Source organism: Marmota monax, unplaced genomic scaffold, assembly GCF_021218885.2.
Source record: "Marmota monax isolate L192 unplaced genomic scaffold, Marmota_monax_Labrador192_F-V1.1 WCK01_AAM20220418_F8-fsc00076, whole genome shotgun sequence".
NCBI lineage: Eukaryota > Metazoa > Chordata > Mammalia > Rodentia > Sciuridae > Marmota > Marmota monax.
The window spans coordinates 8,033,304-8,052,452 of NW_026692843.1; the positions used below are offsets into that span (position 1 = coordinate 8,033,304).

The 19,149-nt window shown below is 56.9% G+C and overlaps 1 protein-coding gene and 1 long non-coding RNA gene across 12 annotated transcripts in view; one reads left to right on the top strand and one right to left on the bottom strand.

The window, feature by feature from the left end:
- Positions 1–11,793, top strand: part of Jakmip3 (Janus kinase and microtubule interacting protein 3) — an 83,699-nt gene extending 71,906 nt beyond the window's left edge. For 7 of the 11 annotated variants that reach the window (XM_058580756.1, XM_058580758.1, XM_058580761.1 and 4 more), the window contains 8 exons: positions 54–113; positions 3,793–3,858; positions 4,558–4,626; positions 4,714–4,791; positions 8,019–8,222; positions 8,989–9,054; positions 10,785–10,857; positions 11,413–11,793. In XM_058580756.1, the coding sequence (XP_058436739.1) occupies positions 54–113; positions 3,793–3,858; positions 4,558–4,626; positions 4,714–4,791; positions 8,019–8,222; positions 8,989–9,054; positions 10,785–10,835 (594 nt within the window). In that variant the 3' untranslated portion in view covers positions 10,836–10,857; positions 11,413–11,793. The remainder of the gene's footprint in view (positions 1–53; positions 114–3,792; positions 3,859–4,557; positions 4,627–4,713; positions 4,792–8,018; positions 8,223–8,988; positions 9,055–10,784; positions 10,858–11,412) is intronic. The other 4 variants (XM_058580759.1, XM_058580760.1, XM_058580764.1 and 1 more) reach the window with 1 other exon arrangement.
- LOC124095655 (uncharacterized) lies at positions 32–4,926 on the bottom strand. Its single transcript, XR_006852554.2, has 4 exons — positions 4,535–4,926; positions 4,167–4,345; positions 391–483; positions 32–92 (listed from the first exon to the last, which is right to left on the bottom strand). It is a non-coding gene; the product is annotated as an uncharacterized LOC124095655 (long non-coding RNA).
- Positions 11,794–19,149: the final 7,356 nt, after the last annotated feature.

Below are 19,149 nucleotides of genomic sequence, written 5' to 3' on the forward strand. Positions count from 1 at the left end.
CACACCAGCTAGCCTACCCAGCTGCCACTCACCTACCCTCTTTTGCCTCCTAGGACATCCTGGTGGCAGAGCTGATGAAGAAGCTGGACATCCTGGGGGATAACGCCGTAAGTGTATGTTGCTCTCCTGACTTGTGCATGCCTCCTCATGCCGCTCAGCCTCTGTGACTTGTGCATGCCTCCTCATGCCACCACCTCGCCCAGCCTCTGTGAGCCCCATTCAGCCCTGCCACAGACTGCCCTGCCCAAAGGCCCTTCTTGAAACAGAGAGCCTGCTTGGAATGGGCCCCCTGCATTTGGGAGGAATCTGCTCCTGGTCACTCTTCCCGCACTCGCTGGGGCCTCTGCTGTGTGCACGCCCAGACCTCCAGCTAAGGGGACTTCAACTCACGTGTTTTCCATTTCTGGAATCTCTTTCAGATTTTCAGTGGGGATGGGGATGTTGCTCATAGACATGCCAAGACTCTTGTGGGTTCCCACTTCCCTGATTTGGGAGAAGAAACAGAGTCCATAGATAATCCCCAAATCTCATTTGGGGCAGAGTTCCAATTTCTGTCAAACTCCTCAAAATAATATTAATTACCAGTGGGTAATGTAATTGCACTACTTCACCCTCATCCATTCATCCACCATCCACTATCCATCAGTCCATCCATTCATCCACCATCCACCATCCATCAGTCCATCCACACACCCACCATCCACTATCCATCAGTCCATCCATTCATCCACCATCCACCACCTATCAATCCATCCACACACCCACCATCCACCATTCATCAATCCATCCACACATCCACCATCAATCCATCCACACATGCACCATCCACCACCCATCAATCCATCCACACACCCACCATTCATACATTCATCCATCTTCCATCTGTACACCATCAATCCATCTGTTCCCTCCATCAACCCATCATACATCCAACCTGCATGGTCCATCCTCCATGCACATACATACATCCATATATACATCCTTTGTCTCTCCATCTACCCTCCGTCTGTCCAGGAATCCATCCACATACATAATACATACATACATATAGACATCCTCCATCATCCATCCACTCTCCATTCATTCACCATCCATTCATCCTTCATCACTCATCCACCCATCATCCATTTATCCATCCATTCTCCTTCTACCCTCCATCTATCCATCCACCATCCTCCATCCACCTATCCATATGTTTATCCTCCTTCTGTCCATCCATCCATGATTCATCCATTCCCTATTCACCTATTCATCTTCATCCATCTGTCATTCTATATCTATCTACCCACCATCCCCATTCATCTATTCATTCATCTATTTATCCATCATCTACCCAGCTATCCTCCATTCATCCATCCTTTACCTATTCATCCATCCATCATCCATCCACCCTCCACCCATCCACCCTCTGTTCATTAATTCATTCGTCCACCCTCCATTCATCCATCCACCATTCATTCATCCATATATCCATTTACCAGCCTCCACCCATTATCCATCTATCTATATATCAATTCACATATCAATACCTCCATATTATTAATACATGTTCTATCTGTCCCCCACCTTTCCTCCATTTGTTCATCTATCCATCCATCTATCCATCCATCATCCCTTTCATCTGTCCTTCCACCCTGCACACATTTCCCCACCCTTCAGGGCCTTGTATGGATAGGGTCCCTTCTGTCCTTACTGGCCTGTCACCTGGAGAGCAGTGAGAAAAGCAGGGGGCTGAGCTGGCTGTGCCTGCCCCTCCTGAAGACCTGGTGGCTCCCTCACAGCTGCAGGTGGTGAAGCTCTACCCCAGAGTCAGGGTGGCTGCGGTGTGATACACTCTGGGGTCCCACGCTAGGAACCAGTCCCCATCATGGGCCCTTGGGAGTCACATTGGGCACCCTCGGATTCACAGCTAGAGAAACTGAGGCTCCAGAAGGCGCCTGGGCCACAGAGAGGATGGACTGGCAGCATCAAGGTGACAGCTCTGCCTAGTTCTGTTTCAGGGCTCCTTCCAGTCCACAGCTGTCCACCCAAGCTCACCACTTACCATGACTATCCTGGAGCCATCACACAGCCTTGAGGTCACTCTCACAGAGCACAGGGACAGAGGAGACTGGGGACTAGAGGACAGGTGCTCAGGCTTCACACTCAGAACATCCCATGGAGAATCCAGGCAGTTCCTCTGATGAGCCAAGGGGTCATTCCTTCAGGTCTTACTCTGCAGTCATTTAAAAAATTTTTTAGTTGTTGTTAGACACAATACCTCCATTTTTATTTATTTTTATGTGGTGCTGAGGATCCAACCCAGCACCTCGCACATGCTAGGCGAGCACTCCACCGCTGAGGCCCAGCCCCAGCCCCTGTGCTGTCTTTTCAGTCGAACTGCACATGCTCCTTATGATTCAGGACTTCACTGTGGATCCTGAGTCACAGTTTCCTCCTGTGGCCCCTGGAGCTGGCAGCCAGACCCTGATGCAGGCGGCAGCTGGATCTGAGAGTGCCCATATCCTCAGGGGAAAGTCCTTGGGGCCCAAAGAAAGATTGACCCTGCCGAGAAAGACCACCCAGCTGTCCCCTCTGGATTTAAGCATTCATAAAAAATGCAGGGAAAAAAAAACAAATATTGAAAGCATTTCACAACCATGAATATTTGATCTTCTCTAGAGGAGGGGGCATATGCAGAGCACTGACTTTAAACAAAGAAAGGGTGTACTAAAGGCCCACCCACTATCCAAGGTGCCCAGCTCGACCTTCTAGACTTTCCTCACTATGGAGATGTGGTCAAGGTCCACCCACTAACCTAGGTGCCCAGCTGATCCCCCTAGACCTTCCTCACCATGGAGATGTGGTCAAGGCCCACCTGCTAGCCAGGGTGCCTAGCTCATCCTCCTAGACCTTCCTCACCATGGAGATGTGGTCAAGGCCCACCTGCTAACCTAGGTGCCCAGCTGAACTTCCTAGACCTTCCTCACCATGGAGATGTGGTCAAGGCCCACCTGCTAACCTAGGTGCCCAGCTGATCCCCCTAGACCTTCCTCACCATGGAGATGTGGTTGAGGCCCACCTGCTAGCCAGGGTGCCCAGCTGATCCTCCTAGACCTTCCTCACCATGGAGATGTGGTTGAGGCCCACCTGCTAGCCAGGGTGCCCAGCTGATCCCCCTAGACCTTCCTCACCATGGAGATGTGGTCAAGGCCCACCTGCTAACCAGGATGCCCAGATGATCCTCCTAGACCTTCCTCACCATGGAGATGTGGTCAAGGCCCACCTGCTAACTAGGTGCCCAGCTGATCCCCCTAGACCTTCGTCACCATGGAGATGTGGTCAAGGCCCACCTGCTAGCCAGGATGCCCAGCTGATCCCCCTAGACCTTCGTCACCATGGAGATGTGGTTGAGGCCCACCTGCTAGCCAGGGTGCCCAGCTGATCCTCCTAGACCTTCCTCACCATGGAGATGTGGTTGAGGCCCACCTGCTAGCCAGGGTGCCTAGCTCATCCTCCTAGACCTTCCTCACCATGGAGATGTGGTCAAGGCCCTCCTGCTTGCCAGGGTGCCCAGCTGATCCTCCTAGAGCTTCCTTGTTCTGGCAGTGAGAGGATGAACCGAACAGCACCAGAGGGTATAGGGTCGAGGGCAACAGGTATCACAGCCCGAGCAGCTATCTCAGTGAGAGCATCTCTCTGTGGCCCTGCTGCCCTGTGTCCATCTCCTCGGCCTCGCTGTGCATCAGTCACTCAGCTCCATCCGGGAAGGTGCTGCCTCTGACCTTGCCTGTGTTCTGCTTTTGGATGTAGAATCTGACCAATGAGGAGCAAGTGGTTGTCATACAAGCCAGGACGGTCCTGACCTTGGCCGAAAAGGTAAGGTGCAGAAACTGGGGGACGGCTGGGCTTCTGCCCAGGGAAAGTCCTCTGCCTGGGAAGGGGTTACAGGGTGGCGGGGTCCCTTGAGTTCTGTGTGTCCCAGGAGACAGGCAACCCTCACACAGTGCCTGCCATGCACCTCTGCAGAGGGTAGATCATCCAGACACACCAGATGCCAGCTCTGCCTCGGTCCCCTCCCAGAGACTGGAAGCTGGGTGGAGTCTATGAGATGGACCTCCAGGACCCTTCTCTGGGCCTGTCCAGTCCATTCACTTGCTCCTGGACCCACCTCTGTCCAGACCTACCTTGGGGCTGCTGTCAGCACCCTCCTCAGGCCTCCAGCAGCAGGGGAGGGGGTGCCTAGCAAACAGGGGTTCCAGGAAAGGGCCCACCCTTCTCCACCTCTCCTGGCAGGGCTCTGCAGAGGTGTCTCTTCCTGCTGCATCCCAGATCAACATCCATCCTCTCCCAGGGGCCAGTATTCCTGGACAATAGATAGGGTGTGCAGGGGGTCTAGACCTTCTGGGTGTGCAGAGCCCGTGTTGGGGCCAGCCCAGTCCTGACTCCCTTCCCTAAACCAGGCCTCCCTCCATCCTCTCCCAGGTTGTGTCCATGGATCAGTGGGAGGGGTGGCTTAGATATCTCTAAGAGTGGCCCAAGGGGACTCTGTCACCTGCTCATTCTGTTTGTGCCCAGTGGCTCCAGCGGATTGAAGAGACAGAGTCAGCACTGCAGCGGAAGATGGTGGATCTGGAGAGCGAGAAGGTGGGTGGCATCTCCCCCGCCACGTGGCCCTGTATCACATCCCAGGACTGGATGCCCGAGGCCCAGCCCTGCTTCTCCGTGTTTCAGGAGCTGTTCAGCAAACAGAAGGGCTACCTGGATGAGGAGCTGGACTACAGGAAGCAGGCCTTGGACCACGCCCACAAGGTAAGGGGGACCAGGCTGGGGGACTTGCTCACACACCCATCCCCGGCCAGAAAGGGGTCCGCCTCTGCCCTTCTCCCTCAAGAGCACCAATGAGCGAGTCCTGAGGATGCTTATTGCCCTGCTAACAAGTGGTTCAACCGCCAGCAACAGCAGGGGCCCATGACCACTCCAACAGGGTGTGGAATGAGCTGATAAGATAGAACTCACTGGAACAGCACCTGTGTCAATAGGCTTTTTGTCACCATGACAAAATACCTGAGAAACACAGCTTAGATGGGTGTGTCTTATGGCTCACCGGGTCAGCACTGCAGTCCACAGTTCCTTGACCCAGCACTGTGGACTGGTGGTGAGCCGGACTATGATGGCAGGGAGGTGTGGTGCAGCAGAGCCACTCACCTCACTGTGGCCAGGAAGCAAAGAGTGTGTGCCTGTGTGTGTGTTAGTCAGCTTTCTGTCACCCAGAAAGAACAACTTAGAGGAAGAGAAGTTTATTTTGGGCTCATGGTTTTAGCGGTTCAGTCCACGGTCATTGAACAGCATTGCCCGGGGCCTGAGGTGCAGCAGAGCACGGCAGAAGGCACGGAGGAGGAAAGCTGCTCGGTTCACGGCACTCAGGAAATAGAGAGCAAGGCAGGAGCAGGGACAAGATACAGTCCCCAAAGGCACATCCCCAGTGACTGCTTCCTCCAGCCCTGCCCTACCTGCCTAGTTCTCACTCAGTAATCCATCACATTGTTAATCCATCGAGTGGACTAACTACCAGTGAGGGCCTGACCCTGATTCAGCCTTCATCTCTGAACATGGCCTCGCTGCCCAACACTTGCTGAGCCTCGAGCTCAGCTGGCTTAGCCACTTGCCAGCAGAGAGGCCTGAGTCTGTGTCTTGGCCTCTTGTGGCAACTAAATATATTGGTTCCTGTCTCCTGGAGTCATTAGGAGAATAAAGGTCACTATGTGAAGAGCAGTCATGGTGGCCTGGTCCACCACCGCTGTCCCAGTTTGGGAATAGCAGCTGTTTCTATTGTCCCCACCAGGCCCAGGGGGCTCTTCCTGAGCTGAGGGTGGGCTTCCTGGGGTCTGGGGTACTCCCTCTGCTGGATGAGGTCTCCCAGTCAGGGAGGAGGGTGGCCTCCTGACCTTAGAAGGCTCTCAAGTCTGTGTGCACCTCCCTTGCTCAGGGGCAGGGGGATGTAACAGAGATATCCCCAACCGAGGACCAGAAAGCTCTGGGTCCTCAGAGCTGTCTCCCTGAGGCCACACACACTGACTCACAGAAATAGGCACCTGCCCAGCAAGGCCCTGCCCTCCAGAGCAGCCTGATCGCCGCCTCACCTGGACCTTTATAAACACAGGCTTGGTGGAGAAGGCCTGAGTGCACACTGGGCAGGAGAACGTCCTGCAGCTTTCACATGGGTGGACTCGGCCTGGAAGGAAGCCTGAATCCTAAGCACTGCTGCCATCTGTGTAGCCACTGTCCCCCCGTCCTCCTGAGGGGCCAGGGAAGCCAGTGCCCTCTGCTGGGGTTTCCGCTACGGACGCCTGCTTGTCTGCAGAGGGTGTGGTCCGGTTCCACTTAGTCCCCTGTGGCCGGCATGAGCATAGGGCACCTCCAGGTTGAAAACTAGGCTGCAGGACTAAGTGATGGTGGTGACGGTGGTGGGCACGGTGGTCCTGCTGAGGGGGAGGGATGGTGGGACGGTGGTGACAGGGATGTGGTCAGCCACTTTGTGGTGCCATCCTTGTTTTTGACACTCAATGTGTGAGCATGGCTCTTTTCACTGTACGATGAGACTCTGCTGTCATATTTTGTCTGTCATTCATGAGGGCCACAAAGAACGATCAGAGTGACCTTAAGTGAGCAGTGGTCTGTGGGTCCCTGGGTTCCCCCACATCCTCTGTAGCTCTACAGGAGGAAGACTGTGTGGGGTGCTGATTGTACAGACCTTGCTTCTGCACCTGGAGCAGGCTGTGGGGCCGTGTGGTCTTGCTGAAGTCAGAGGAGGCCTGTGGCTCGTGCACTGCACCTCCTTGTCAGCCGGGGGTGGCGATCAGTCTCCCCCAGCAGGCGTGGGCCGAGCCTCTGTGACATTGATCCCAAGGTCTCCCTCAACCATTCTTGTTGTTCCCAAGGTCTCCCTCAACCATTCTTGTTCTAAAAGGCCGGGGCTCGAGGAGCGGCTGAGTGCAGAGCACTTTCCTGGCATGCTCAGCCCGGGTTGTCCCCAGCCCTGCACAAGCACACGCGCACACACAGCTGAAGCTCATCTTAAGTATATTAAACCCCTCTGCTCTGAGAGGTGGTGATTGGTGTGAGATTGAGTGCAGGACAGCAGGGACATTTATTTTGTGGCCATCAGCAACAATACCATGCAACGTGTAATAGGCCCAGAAGGAATTGGGTTTTTTTTTTTTTCATTTCCTAAAAGTTTTGCTCAGCCAAGGGGATTTTCACAATCATTTGCCTGCAGAGAAGGGAACACATGTTTCTGAATGAAGAAAGGGCTATCAAAATGAGAATTCTGGTGAAAATTTGAGACTTGTTTTCCTAAAGAGCTCATCAGGTGGCTGGGGCTCAGTGGCAGAGCACTTGCCTCGCACATATGAGGCCCTGGGTTTGATCCTCAGCACCACGTAAAAATAAACAAATAAGGATATTGTGTCCATCTACAACTAAAAATATATTTTTTAAAATAAATAAATAAATAAAGAGCGCATCAGAACTCTCCTGAAGAGGGCGCTCTCCAGATCAAGTCCACACCTGGGATTAGGAGCTGAGTGCTGGCTGTTGGGGAAGGGGAAGGCGTCCCTGCAGGGATCCACGGAGGTCCCTCAGTCCCATACTGGAGATTTGAGAAAGGAGGGGGTGTGCCCTGCTGAGAGTCCCCACCTGTGGCAGGACCTGCTCCCTGGCCATGCTGCCCAGTGACTCCCAGCCCCACACTCTGCCTGTTGGAGTGTCATCCCTACCTGGGGTTGGGTCCTGGCTCAGACTCCACCCGTTAGCTTCTCCTCCTCTGGGTTCTTCTGCTGGACAGGAAGGTGGCCCATGGGTTCCAGATCCTCCCCGGAGACCTGTGGGCACACTGTGGCCCCTGACTGCTCAGCCCTCCTCCCCAGGCTGGCGGTGACCTGGCCTCCCTATTCTTCCTGAAAGGTGGGCTGTCCACCCCGGGGAGGGCGGGTCACATCTGGGAGAAGGTGGGGACTGACGCGCCTCCCTCCGCCCAGCACATCCTGGAGCTGGAGGCCATGCTGTTCGACGCCCTGCAGCAGGAGGCCGGGGCCAAGGTGGCCGAGCTGCTGTCGGAGGAGGAGCGCGAGAAGCTGCAGGTGGCTGTGGAGCAGTGGAAGCGCCAGGTCCTGAGTGAGCTGCGTGAGAGGGACGCGCAGATCCTGCGGGAGCGCATGGAGCTGCTGCACCTGGCCCAGCAGGTGCGCAGACGGAGGCCAGAGGCCTGGGTCCCGCCTTCCACAGGCCACCGTCTAGTGGCCACGCCCCCGGCCAAGCCCTCTAATGCCCATACCCTGCCACGGCCCTGGCCTCATCCAGCCTTCTGCCAGACTGCCTGCCCCACCACAGGAGGCCCCCACTGCGTTCCGAGACCCTGGCGGGTCCCTTCTTTCAGAGCGCTGCCTCCCAGGTGTCCATGGTGCTGCCCCTGATGGCAAAGCTGTGGTCTGGGACAGTGGCCGGCCAGTCTCACTCTAAGGGGAGGCTAGGAACCCTGGTGGCCTGTGTGGCCCTGGTGATCACCATGCTCCCCAGCTCCCATGGGAGTGCCTGGAAGGGGCTCCACGCTAAGAACACCCTGCGAGGGTGCAAAAGGTTCAGATCGCAGACCTAGGTCAGCTGCTGTGTTGGTCTCCTTGGTCTCCAGGGTGGTCAGGGTGAGGGTGGTCGCTGCAGCCCCCTCGCTCCATCAGACAAGCTGTGGTCGGTGCTCAGCTGCTCCCAGGGTCCCTTCCAGGGTCCCAGGTTCTCCTTGGGATCAGCAGTTATGACCGCAGCCTCCCTTTGGTCTACTGGAAGAGCCTTGGGAAGGACAGCGGCCTGACTCCTCACCATCACCTTGGGTGTCTGGCTGCCTTCCTGCTCCTCCTCCTCCTTCTCCTTCCTCCTCCTCCTCCTTCTTTTCCTATTTGCTCAGTTTCTCAAACACTCTGATTATTGAAGGGTTTCCTCCTCCTACCATTGCAGAGAATTAAAGAGCTAGAAGAAAGAATAGAAGCTCAGAAGAGACAGATCAAGGAGCTGGAGGAAAAGGTAACATGATCGCAGCCCTCCTCTGTGCAGCTCCGAGATCATGGATACAGAGTAGCAGGTCCCTCCCACCAGAGCCAGTGAGCGGCCTGGGCCACCCTCCTGCGCCAGGGTGGAGTGGAGCAGAAAGGGGCACCGGAGTGGGAGCTTCCAGGAGCCTGGGCGGGGAGACAGGAGCCCCCTCCAGTGAGCTGGCCTGCAGCCGCAGTGGGCATGCTTCCCCAGGCCTCGGCTTTCCCCCTGCAGCGAGGTGTGGAGGTCGAATGGCCCAGGGCCCTCCAGAAGTGCCGGGTGGTGCTCAGACACCGGACCCCCACTGACACTGGCAGACGCAGGCCGCTGTCAAGGCCCCTGTCAAGGCGGAGGCCCACCCTTGCTCTCGGGGTCAGCTTCCCTCAGGGCCCTTCTCTCTCTGCATGCAACTTGGGGGCCGGTTCAGTGGTTTCTGGGGTCAGATCTTTTCTCAGCAAATGGTACTGCTTGTCGGACAGATTTCACCAAAGTGACCAGCTCCAAGAGTGAAGTGGCCAGTGGGACCCCCATCTGTCCCTTCCAGGGGGAACAGGAGACTGTCATCTGGACAGGGCCTCCCTAAGACACACCTTGGGTGCTCCCTGCCCTCCAGGGAAGAAAGGTCCCTCCATACAGCAGCCCTCTCTCTCGCACCCGGCCACAGTCCTTCCCACCGCCCAGCCGAGCCCTGCCGCCCCTCAGTGGCGATCACTGCCTCCTCTGAGGGGCTCCGGTGCTTCAGCTGTCCTCAGCTGGGTGCTCAGATCCACTGTGAGGAACGGGTCCTAGGGCTGCTAGGTTTCCTTCAGGGATCGGGACACTGGTAAGGTCCAGAGGGGACACAGCTCTTGGGGCACAAACCTCAATGAGGCCTAGGTCTCCCCAAACCCGTGTCAGCTCCATCATGCAATCCCCACAGGGCGCCTGTTTGTGCTGACACCAGAGCAGCTCTAAGTCCAGGGCGTGGGTCTAGGTTCAGCTGAAGTAGCTCTTCATTGTCAGGCTTTCTCTAGAAGGGTCTGGCTTTGCCCGCAAGGTGAGGCTTCAAAACTTGGATCTATGCCGGGTGTCGTTGCATTTGATGGCTCAGAGTGGCACCATGACCCAAGTCTTGTCAGGAGATCTTGTTTGCCAGGCACCCGGAATCCGTCTGTGAGGCTGCAGCCATCACAGCCGCCTGCTTGTTCTCTTGCGTAGACCCCCAGTCCCCAGAGGCTCCCCCACCCTGTCGTGTAGGAGCCCTGGCTGTCCACACCCCTGACCCCCAAGAGGCTCACCCCGCCCTGCCATGCTGGGGATGCACTGGGTGTGGGGACCCCGCTGCACACACTTCTGACCCTCAGATCAGACACCTTGTCCTGCCATGCTGGGGACCTGGCTGTCCACACCTCTGACTCTCAGAGGCTCACCTTGTCCTGCCATGCTGGGGACCTGGCTGTCCACACCTCTGACTCTCAGAGGCTCACCTTGTCCTGTCGTGCAGGGGAAGGGTGGGTGTGGGCCCCCATTGCACACCCAGCCCAGCTCTGGACGTTGCTGGTCCCTGAGTGCATCCTGGGGCGGCAGCACCCAGGTTCCCCACAGTGTGCCCTGAAGGTGCCAGCCCTCCCCAGCCAGCCCCCATCTTACTGTCTGAAACCGGTCGTTTCTTGCCAGAAGCTCTACAAACTCTTTTTTCTCTCTCTCTCCTCTGTTTCCCCATCCTCCCTTTCCCTTTTCAGTTTTTATTTTTGTTCTTGTTTTTCTCCCTAGCTTTCATTCTCTGGTCATAGCTGGCCTTGGCCCTCTGATGTGGTGAGTACCTCACAGGCTGCATTTGGGACAAGGGTCCCGCTCTGCTTTGGAGAGACCACAGTGGCACCTGCCTGCCTGCAGTCTGAGAAGCTGGAGGGCCCCTCCAGGACTTCTGCAGCCCCTTAGAATGCCACTGTGCCCTCCAGAGCCACAAGTCCCTCCCAGGGTAAGGTCCACCAAGGGTGCAGGGCAAGCCTGCCCCAGGGTTGGAGACCCAGCTTTGGACAATAGGCAGCCTCTTCTGCAGTAGAACAGTTACTTTGTGACTTTCCTTTATCTTTCTCTGGTAGCTCCCCAGCACCAGCCTGGGTCCTGTGTCCCCTGACACATGGGCTCTCCCACAGCCACATGAACGGTAGCAGCCCACGGGCCTCTGGCTGCCTGGTCACCCCCTCCCACCCACACCAGATGAGCAGGGACACCACATCCTGTTTTCTTGGTCTGTGGGCCCCAGGCTCCAAGGGTGCCGAGAAGGCCCTTCCTGGAGAGCAGTGGTCGCCCTCCCAGATGGCCCCTGCCCCTCTGATTCCTGTGCTCTGCATCTGTGTGTTGCAGTCCCCCTCAGAGTCGGACCACTGTCCTTCAGCGGGACCAGAGAGTGGTGGGTGCTGGCAGCAAGACAGGACATTGCATCTCATCCCTGAAGACCCAAGAGGGTTGATCTCTGCACAGCTGTCCTGTGGAGGACGAGGGGGAAGGGACACTAAGTGGAGGCCACTGTCTGCTAGGGATGAGCCAGGATTAGAACTAGTTTTGCTGACTGGGGCTTCTCTGGGAGAGGCCTGGCCTTGGCTGCTGGGCCCTGGGGTCCCTCCTCTCAGACAGCAGTCCCCATCCTGGTCACGAGGATGTGTGACATTCCCTGCCAAGCAGGGGTAAGCCCGCTCCTGCACGGGAGCAAGCCCTGGGCCACCCTCCTCTTGTTCCTGTGGTAATTGCCAGTGTTCTTGGAGGAAGATCTTCAGAAACAACACAGGCCTGTCCTCAGGAGAGGGTGAAGCCCCTGGTTTCAGTGGTGACCTCATTCAGGGAGGGTTCATCGGGGACAACCCTAGGAGGCTCCCGGGCACCTCAGGTGCACACAATGCCAATGCTGTGACCCTTGCGGAGGTCCTGAGCACTTGCAGAGGACAAACCCACACCTGCCCTTGTTCTGTTTCATTGCCATCTCTGTGGGGACAGATGAGGGCTGTGGCCACTGCTGAACCTCCTCACCCCACCCCAAGACATGAAGGCGGAAGCCCCTGAACTGCTGGCCAGGAGCATAGTGGCCCACCAGAGCGGGATGGAGAGTGTGGGGAGCCCAGAAAGGACCCTGCCTCAAGGAAAGCACACAGAAAAACAGCCGAGGACTGTCGCCCAGACACCCAGCCCAGAGAGCCCTCTGCAGGGCCTGAAGGCTACCATCCCCACGGGAGCCAAGGCTGCCCTGTCCAAAGCATCTGCATGCCAGGAGCAGGCCCAGGGGAGGAGACAGCAGCACCTGGCTTTCTACGGACCTCAGAGAGGAGCCCGGAGTCCAGGGCCTGCAGGTGAGTGGACAGCTGTCCTCTGGGAGGGCCTCCTCCCTGCCCTGTTTGGTGGTCCCAGTGTGGGTCAATGTGCCCGCTGCTTCTACTCTTCAAAATGTGAATTGGGTCTCCCTCTGCCAGGGAGCCGGGTGTCTCCACCTCTGCCTGCACATGCGCAGACCCCCCTCCTCTCCTCATGCCCACGCACACCCCAGCCCCCTGCCAGTGCCCTTTGGGGACCCACCCGAGCCGTCGTGTCTGCCAGGGTAGCTCCAGCCCCACCCACTGCCCCCAGAACCTTTATAAAAGGAAGCTTCCCGCCTTGTCTCGGGGAGCAAGCTGTGCTCGTGGCCCTGCCCCCACGCCCAGTGCGGCCTTGACGGCCCCTGGGGCACTGAGGGGCTCAGCTGACCTCAGGCGCCTCCTCCAGTCCCTCCAGACAGGAAGCAGTGCCCTGGGACGTGAAGCAGCGCAGCCGCCAGCTCTGGGCTGCCGAGGCAGCTGCCACTCAGTGAAGCTGCACTGAGTAGGTGGCACACCCTGCCACTGAGGGCTCCTCTGCCAGCCCTGGTCAGTGGGCAGCACAGCCAGTTCAGATCCTCCTGCCAGGCCCCTGTGGGAAGAAGCTGGCTGGGAGACTCCTGAGCCTTTATCCCTGACTAGTTACCCCTGGCTACCTCCAGGCCACCGAAGGGGCTAGGCTGAGAGTGTCGTCTCCAGCTGTGGCTCTGCGTGACACAGACCCCAGGCCTGGTGGGGAGCTCCTCTCTGGCCCCCACTGGCTGGGGCCGGGGTTCCTGTGGAGAGTGGAGGGAGATGTGCTGGTGGGGTGGGTAGGTGCACAGTGGCGGGCAGAACCCCGACACACGTCCCCATGTGGTACAGACTAGTCTCTTCCCAGCCGGCCCGTCAAAGTGCTCTCTCCTTCGCGTACCTCCCTCCGTCGTCCCTGTCCCTGGCCTCAGCACCTGTGGCTGTGTCGGTCAGCTCTGTCAGGCTCTGCAGCTGCAGCAGGACCAGGGTGGGCAGGTTTCTGGCTGAGCTTCTCTTTACAAGCAGGGTTTCCTAGTGGGGGTATTTGGAGTCCCGCCACGTGGTCTGGGGGAGGTGAGCAGGTTCTTGGGTGGCAGAGGCAGGCCACCCTGTGAGCCTCTCGGTGAGGGTCCACCTCCCCACCCATCCCCATCTGAGGGCCATGGGCTCCTCTCCAGGACAGGCAGCTCTGCGGGGGAGAGGCGGGTGTGAAATGGCAGGAGGAGAGTAACACCCATCTGTCCAGAGGGGCCGGTGGGTGATGCTCCCTAGTCTTCCACGGTACATTCTGGCCATTTCTTGTGTTGGCCCCGGGTGCAGGGCAGTGTGTGGTCCTTGCATCCCACAGCATTCACAGGCCCTAGCCAGGACACTCACCTGGAAGTTTGTTCTAGAAGGCAGCAGGACACGGCCTGGCCCAGCCCTTCTGGACATGCCACTGGGAGCCACATGAGGGCGCTCGAGCCAACCAACTTGCTGGACTTCTCACCAGGGCCGCCTTCAGAACCCCCAAAGCCAGCCTACCATGCAGGGTGTGCTCAGCAGCACAGTGCTAGCTCAAATTGCACTCCTGGCCTCTCAGGTTTCCTGCAGGCAGGGCTGGGCCCCTTCACAGGTGCCCTCACCCATCTCCAGGACCTGGGCATTGATTGACAGCTTCTGTGCTCAGAGCCAGGACCTGGACCCAGAGGTGACTTGGACCATCTGCTCCCAGCATGCTCATGTTGGGGTGGTCAGGGTGGAGGGGGGCACACGGTTGTCAGGGAGGGACAGTGGAGGTCATGGACACAGAGAGATAGGTAGATGGACGACTCTCAGCTCAGGGGCTGTCACACTCCCAGCAGCCTTGGGGCCAGGGTTGGATGCTGCAGAGGTTTGTTGATTTCCTAAGCACTATTCTTGAACCTGAGGCACCAGAGTGTCCCCTGGCCCCAAGTGGGGAGGGCAGGGCTGGGCTGTGACATGGCCAGAAGGGCAGCTGGTTTGCCCAGCAGGCTGCTCTATCCTGGGTTCCCTCTCAGGACATTCAGGTGGCCAGGTTCCAGCCTGAGCGGGGGATGTCAGGAAGAGCAGTCTCCATGCATTACACAGGAGTGTTCTGCTCTGTAATCCTGGCTCCCAGCCCAGGACCCCAACCCCGCCAGCCAGAGAAGGCACCTCTTAGGTCACAGCAAACACAGCACAGGAAGCTCCTGTCCTTTCCAGTGAAGAAGTTCCTTTCACCTCAAGTAGCTGTGGAAAAACTCCTTATTTTGGAATAGTTGTAGGTGCCGAGTTGCAGACTAGAGCTCAGAGCTCCTGTAGATGCTTCGCCCAGCTCTCCTGAGCTGGTTCCATGCAAAGCAATCATAAGGCCTTCCAGAGAGCCGGTCCCCTACTGCAGCCCCCCTTCCTCCTGCAGGGTCCACGCCACGCTCAGGCCACTGTCTCTTACTTTTCCTCCCCATTTCTACCTGGGCTCTTGCTAAGAACAGGCCGTGTGGGGGAGGTTCCTCAACCTGGTTTGCCGGACACTTCCTCTTCCTCATGATTTGCACGAGGTCGGGGATGACCCTCAGTCCATCACGGGGTCAGGGCTGAGGTCAAGACGTTTTATCATTAGTGACATTATCCTTCATTCCTTCATTAAGAGGGAGCCTACTGGGTCCCCTACCTAATAGGTGGCCTAGGTAATCATACACCTAGTAGGGGAGATACACCAAGGCCGTGCAAATACCCTTTTGTAAACTCGCGCGCTCCGACTCAGCACCCAGAGCAGAACTCCTGCAGTGAGGATCCCTGCTGGGCTGTCTGGGCTGCCAACCCTGCTCCTCCTGTCTCATTGAAGAAAAGCTGTCCCTCTCCCTGTTCTCTTCTTTATTAAGTTCCTGATGTCTGCGTGGCAATTCATTTATGTTGTAGGTTACAAAGCCCCTGAGAGTTCCTTTGATTGGCACCTGTGTCCTCAACCCACCTCTTCCTTACCTGAGCACCTCCTGCCAGTGTCCCTGCTGCAGGCCTGGAACCCACCCCTCCCAAGGAGCACTGTCCATTCTGCTGGGGGAGAGTGTTTAGAAACAGGACCTCTAGAGCTGGGTGTGCTCTTTCTGCTGGGGACACCATTTCTCAGGGATAGAGCTTGAAACACGTTACAGTAACCTAGGCATCCACGTGTCTGTCTGTCTGTCCTCCATTTACTGTCGTCCCTCATCTCTCCAACCATCACGTGTTTCACCCGGCTCCATCCACCTGTCTGTATCTATCGATCCATCTGCAATCACCTGTGTCTGTCCATCGCTACTGTGAGAGGCGAGTGCACGATGCCCGGCTCTGGGCCACTCAGACAGAACCCACCCCACTCTCCCCTGTCTAACTTCTTTCTTGGTGGAGGTGGCACGTGCTCCCACCCACACAGTGCCTGCTTGGTCCTTCATTCCCAGCACTTCATTCCCACCCCAGGCAAAGTCGTGCCAGCGTTGCGAACCGTGCCTGTCAGGGGCCAGTTCCGTGGGTAGGGTGGGGTGGAGTGGATGTGTGGCTGTGTCCCTGGTCTCAGTCTCCGGCAGAGACTGGAGACTAGCCAGGTCAGTCCCCACCCTCAGGAAGTCACGCTATCTGCTGGTGGCCCAGCCAGTGTCCTTTGTTGTCCTTGCAAGGTGATTTACTGCTGACTGACACACGGCAAGCTTCAGCGTGTGCTGTGTGGTACTGGCCCTGGGTCTTGACCGCGCCCAGCACTCGGACTGCCACAATCAGGGCATGGATGGGCCAGTCCTCCAGACACTTCCTGCCACCCCTTGCCACCAAACCCTGCCCCTCTCCAGGCAGCCTGGGCCTGTTTTCCTCCCCTCCAGCCTTGCCGTTTCTGACTCGCATAAATGGAACCTCATGGTGCGTGGCCTCTGTGCGCCTATCAAAGCCCTCTTGGGTTGCTCTGAGCAGCCAGGGACCAGCCCTATGTCCTTTCACCCCTGTGTGGCGTTATAGCGCATGGAGGCCTGTCCAGTCTCTACCTGGAGGTCACCTGGGGGCTTCCAGCTTGGCTCAGTGTGACTAGAACTGCTGTGAGCAGTTGTGTGCAGGTTTTAATGTGAATGTGAGTTTTGGCTTTTGGTGTTGGTTTGGAGGATTGAACCCAGGGATACTCTACCACTGAGCAATACCCCAGACCTTTTTATTCTGACGCAGGGGCTTGCTGAGTTGTGTAGGCTGGTCTCACACTTGCACCCCACCTGCTAGGACCACAGGTGTGCACCACACATGGATGGATTGTTTCTCTTAGGTAAGGTCCTAGGATTGGATTGGGTGGCTGCATCCCACGGTAAGCACAATCTTAGTTTATAGGAAACTGGTTGCTGCACAACCTCATCGACCCTTCAAACGGTCGCCTTTCTGTTTGTTCTTTGTCTGTTCTAATAGGGCGGTGGCAGCCTCTGATTTGGTTTTAATTTCTATTGGTCCTGTGACTGATGATGCTGAGTGATTTTCTTTGGTGAAATATCTGTTCGAATCTTTTGCCCACTTTTGGACTGAGCCCTATGGAGCCTGAGTCTCTATATATCCCCAACCCATGCATTAATCAGATGGACAGTTTAAACATATTCCTCCCAGGGGTTCTTTAGTCTTTTTGTTCCCTTAGAGTGTTTTATGAGCAGCAGAAGTACTTAATTTTGAAGAAGACTGATTTATCACCTTCCCTAATGGCTTTTGGGAAATCCCTGCCTTACTTGAATGTGGCTTCCTTCTCCTGGGCCTCCTTCTCCAATGTGTGGCTTTGTCTTACATGTGAAACAACTGTGATCCTCTTGAGCTGATTTTGCATATGGAGCACAGTGCAGGTTGAAGTTCATTTCTCATGGGGTGGCTGATCCTCCGTGTCCTTGTCCCCCACCCTCACTGTAAAGAATTCTCCCTCTTGAATGAGCCTCTCTGCTTGGCTGGACAGAGCCCCTGCTCTGTGGTCAGCACGTCCTGGAGCACGTGTCCATGTTGCCACACACTGGGAAGCACAGGAGTGAGACAGTGGCCACTGCTGCATCCATGCTGGCCAGCCAGACTGGTCCACTGGGTCCTGGGGGCTGGGAAGGCTCTCCAGGGACGGTGCCTGTTCCAGCTGAGAGTCTGGAGCTCACGATGTTGGAAATTAACTGTCAGGGAACTTAAATTTACAGCGCCTGGCGGAGCCGGTGCCTGAATGCCAATGAGCAGCCCTGCCCCTCTGGGCTTGTTGTGGACGGCTGACAGGCCCTGCCCCTTCTGGGCTTGTCGTGGACGGCTGACAGGGCACAGGCCCCAGTGGGCCAGGAGCGATGGCTGCTTGGTCAGTGTGGAAGCGCAGGGATCAGCTGCTGCTGCTCAGAATGTACCCGTGATTAATGAGCATTGTGTGCGTGTGGGAGAAGAGCCTTCATGTAAAAAGACTAGCATTTTCTCCATCATAACCATAGAAAATTCTTATTGAATTCTTATTCATTGTTAAAAAAAAGGAACGTAAGTGGGCTGCTTAGGAAAGGTCCCCCACATGTGGACTGTCCATCTGCCAAGCTGCTGCACTTAGGAAGAACTGTTCTCTGGGCCCTCCTGGGAACACCCAGGCCAGCCTGGGTCTCTTGGCAGCAGGGACAGGGACTCTTCTAGGGTGGGGAGCAGGGTGCGGAGATCCCAGCTGCCATCCCTGTGAGTGATGCCCTAACCGTCCACCTCGGGGGATGCCTGTGGTCACGGCAGCTTTGTCAGCCTGGACAGAGCCCCTGCTCTGTGGTCAGCACGTCCCGGAGCACGCCAGACATGGACATGGGTCTGTTCTGGCCAGACATGGGAGCGTCGAGGAGCTGAGCCTGAGGGCAGCTGAGGCAGGTGGCCGGTGACAGCCTATGAGTCAGCCCGCAGGCAGCTTGGTGGGCTGGCTGCACTTGCCACTCAGAAGCAGTGGCCAGCCCCTGCCCCCGTCCCTCAGCACAGGAGCTCCCTCAGTTGACCCTCCTGCTGGTGCCTGCCACAGGCTTGCTGTAGTCCGTGACAGCCACTGGGTGGGCTACTCTTCTGTGTCTGTGGCTGTGTGGGTCCAGCACCCACCTCTAACATGGGGTTCAGCCCAGGCCCTCCCCGGAGCATTGCAGCTGACACGTGGTTCTTAAATCTTTGCTGAAGAGGTGTCTTTTGGGTGTGTTTGTTTGCACTCCGTGTGCTGAGATCCACCCAGGGACAGCAGTAGACGTGACTTCATTGGGACGTTACCTCTCTGCTGTTACACCTTCTGGCCATTCCCGCCTCTGAGAGTGGCGCTCCTTGGACGTCCTTGTGAAGGCACCCCTCCTGGAGCTGCAGGGACACGGAGGCCCAACTTGAGGGGCTGCCCAGACCCTCTGTGGCCCAGCTCAGCTTCAGACTTTCATTTTTGCCCTTTGTTCAGATCCTTGTGTTTTCACCACACGGTAAAGAGGATTCCCAAATGTCACTGGGCCGTTTGCACAAAGCCTCAGACAGAAGTTGAATAACTGGCTGGAATCCGAAGGCGCACCCCGCTTCCCACGGCTCTGTGGTCTGGTTCCCTCCTTTCAGCTGGGAGCTTCCAGCCTGCAGGCCAGCTGTCTGCTGTCCACAATGTGCACATCTTGATCTGGGCATCAATGGAGCCTTTCGTTATGCAGCCATAAGGCCATTAATAAGTCACGTCACTCTGAGAGAGCCAGTGGCAGGAAAGGGAGCTGGCACCCCCCCCAGGACTGCACGCAGCTGCCTGTGACCCAGATAGGAAAGGAAGCCGGGA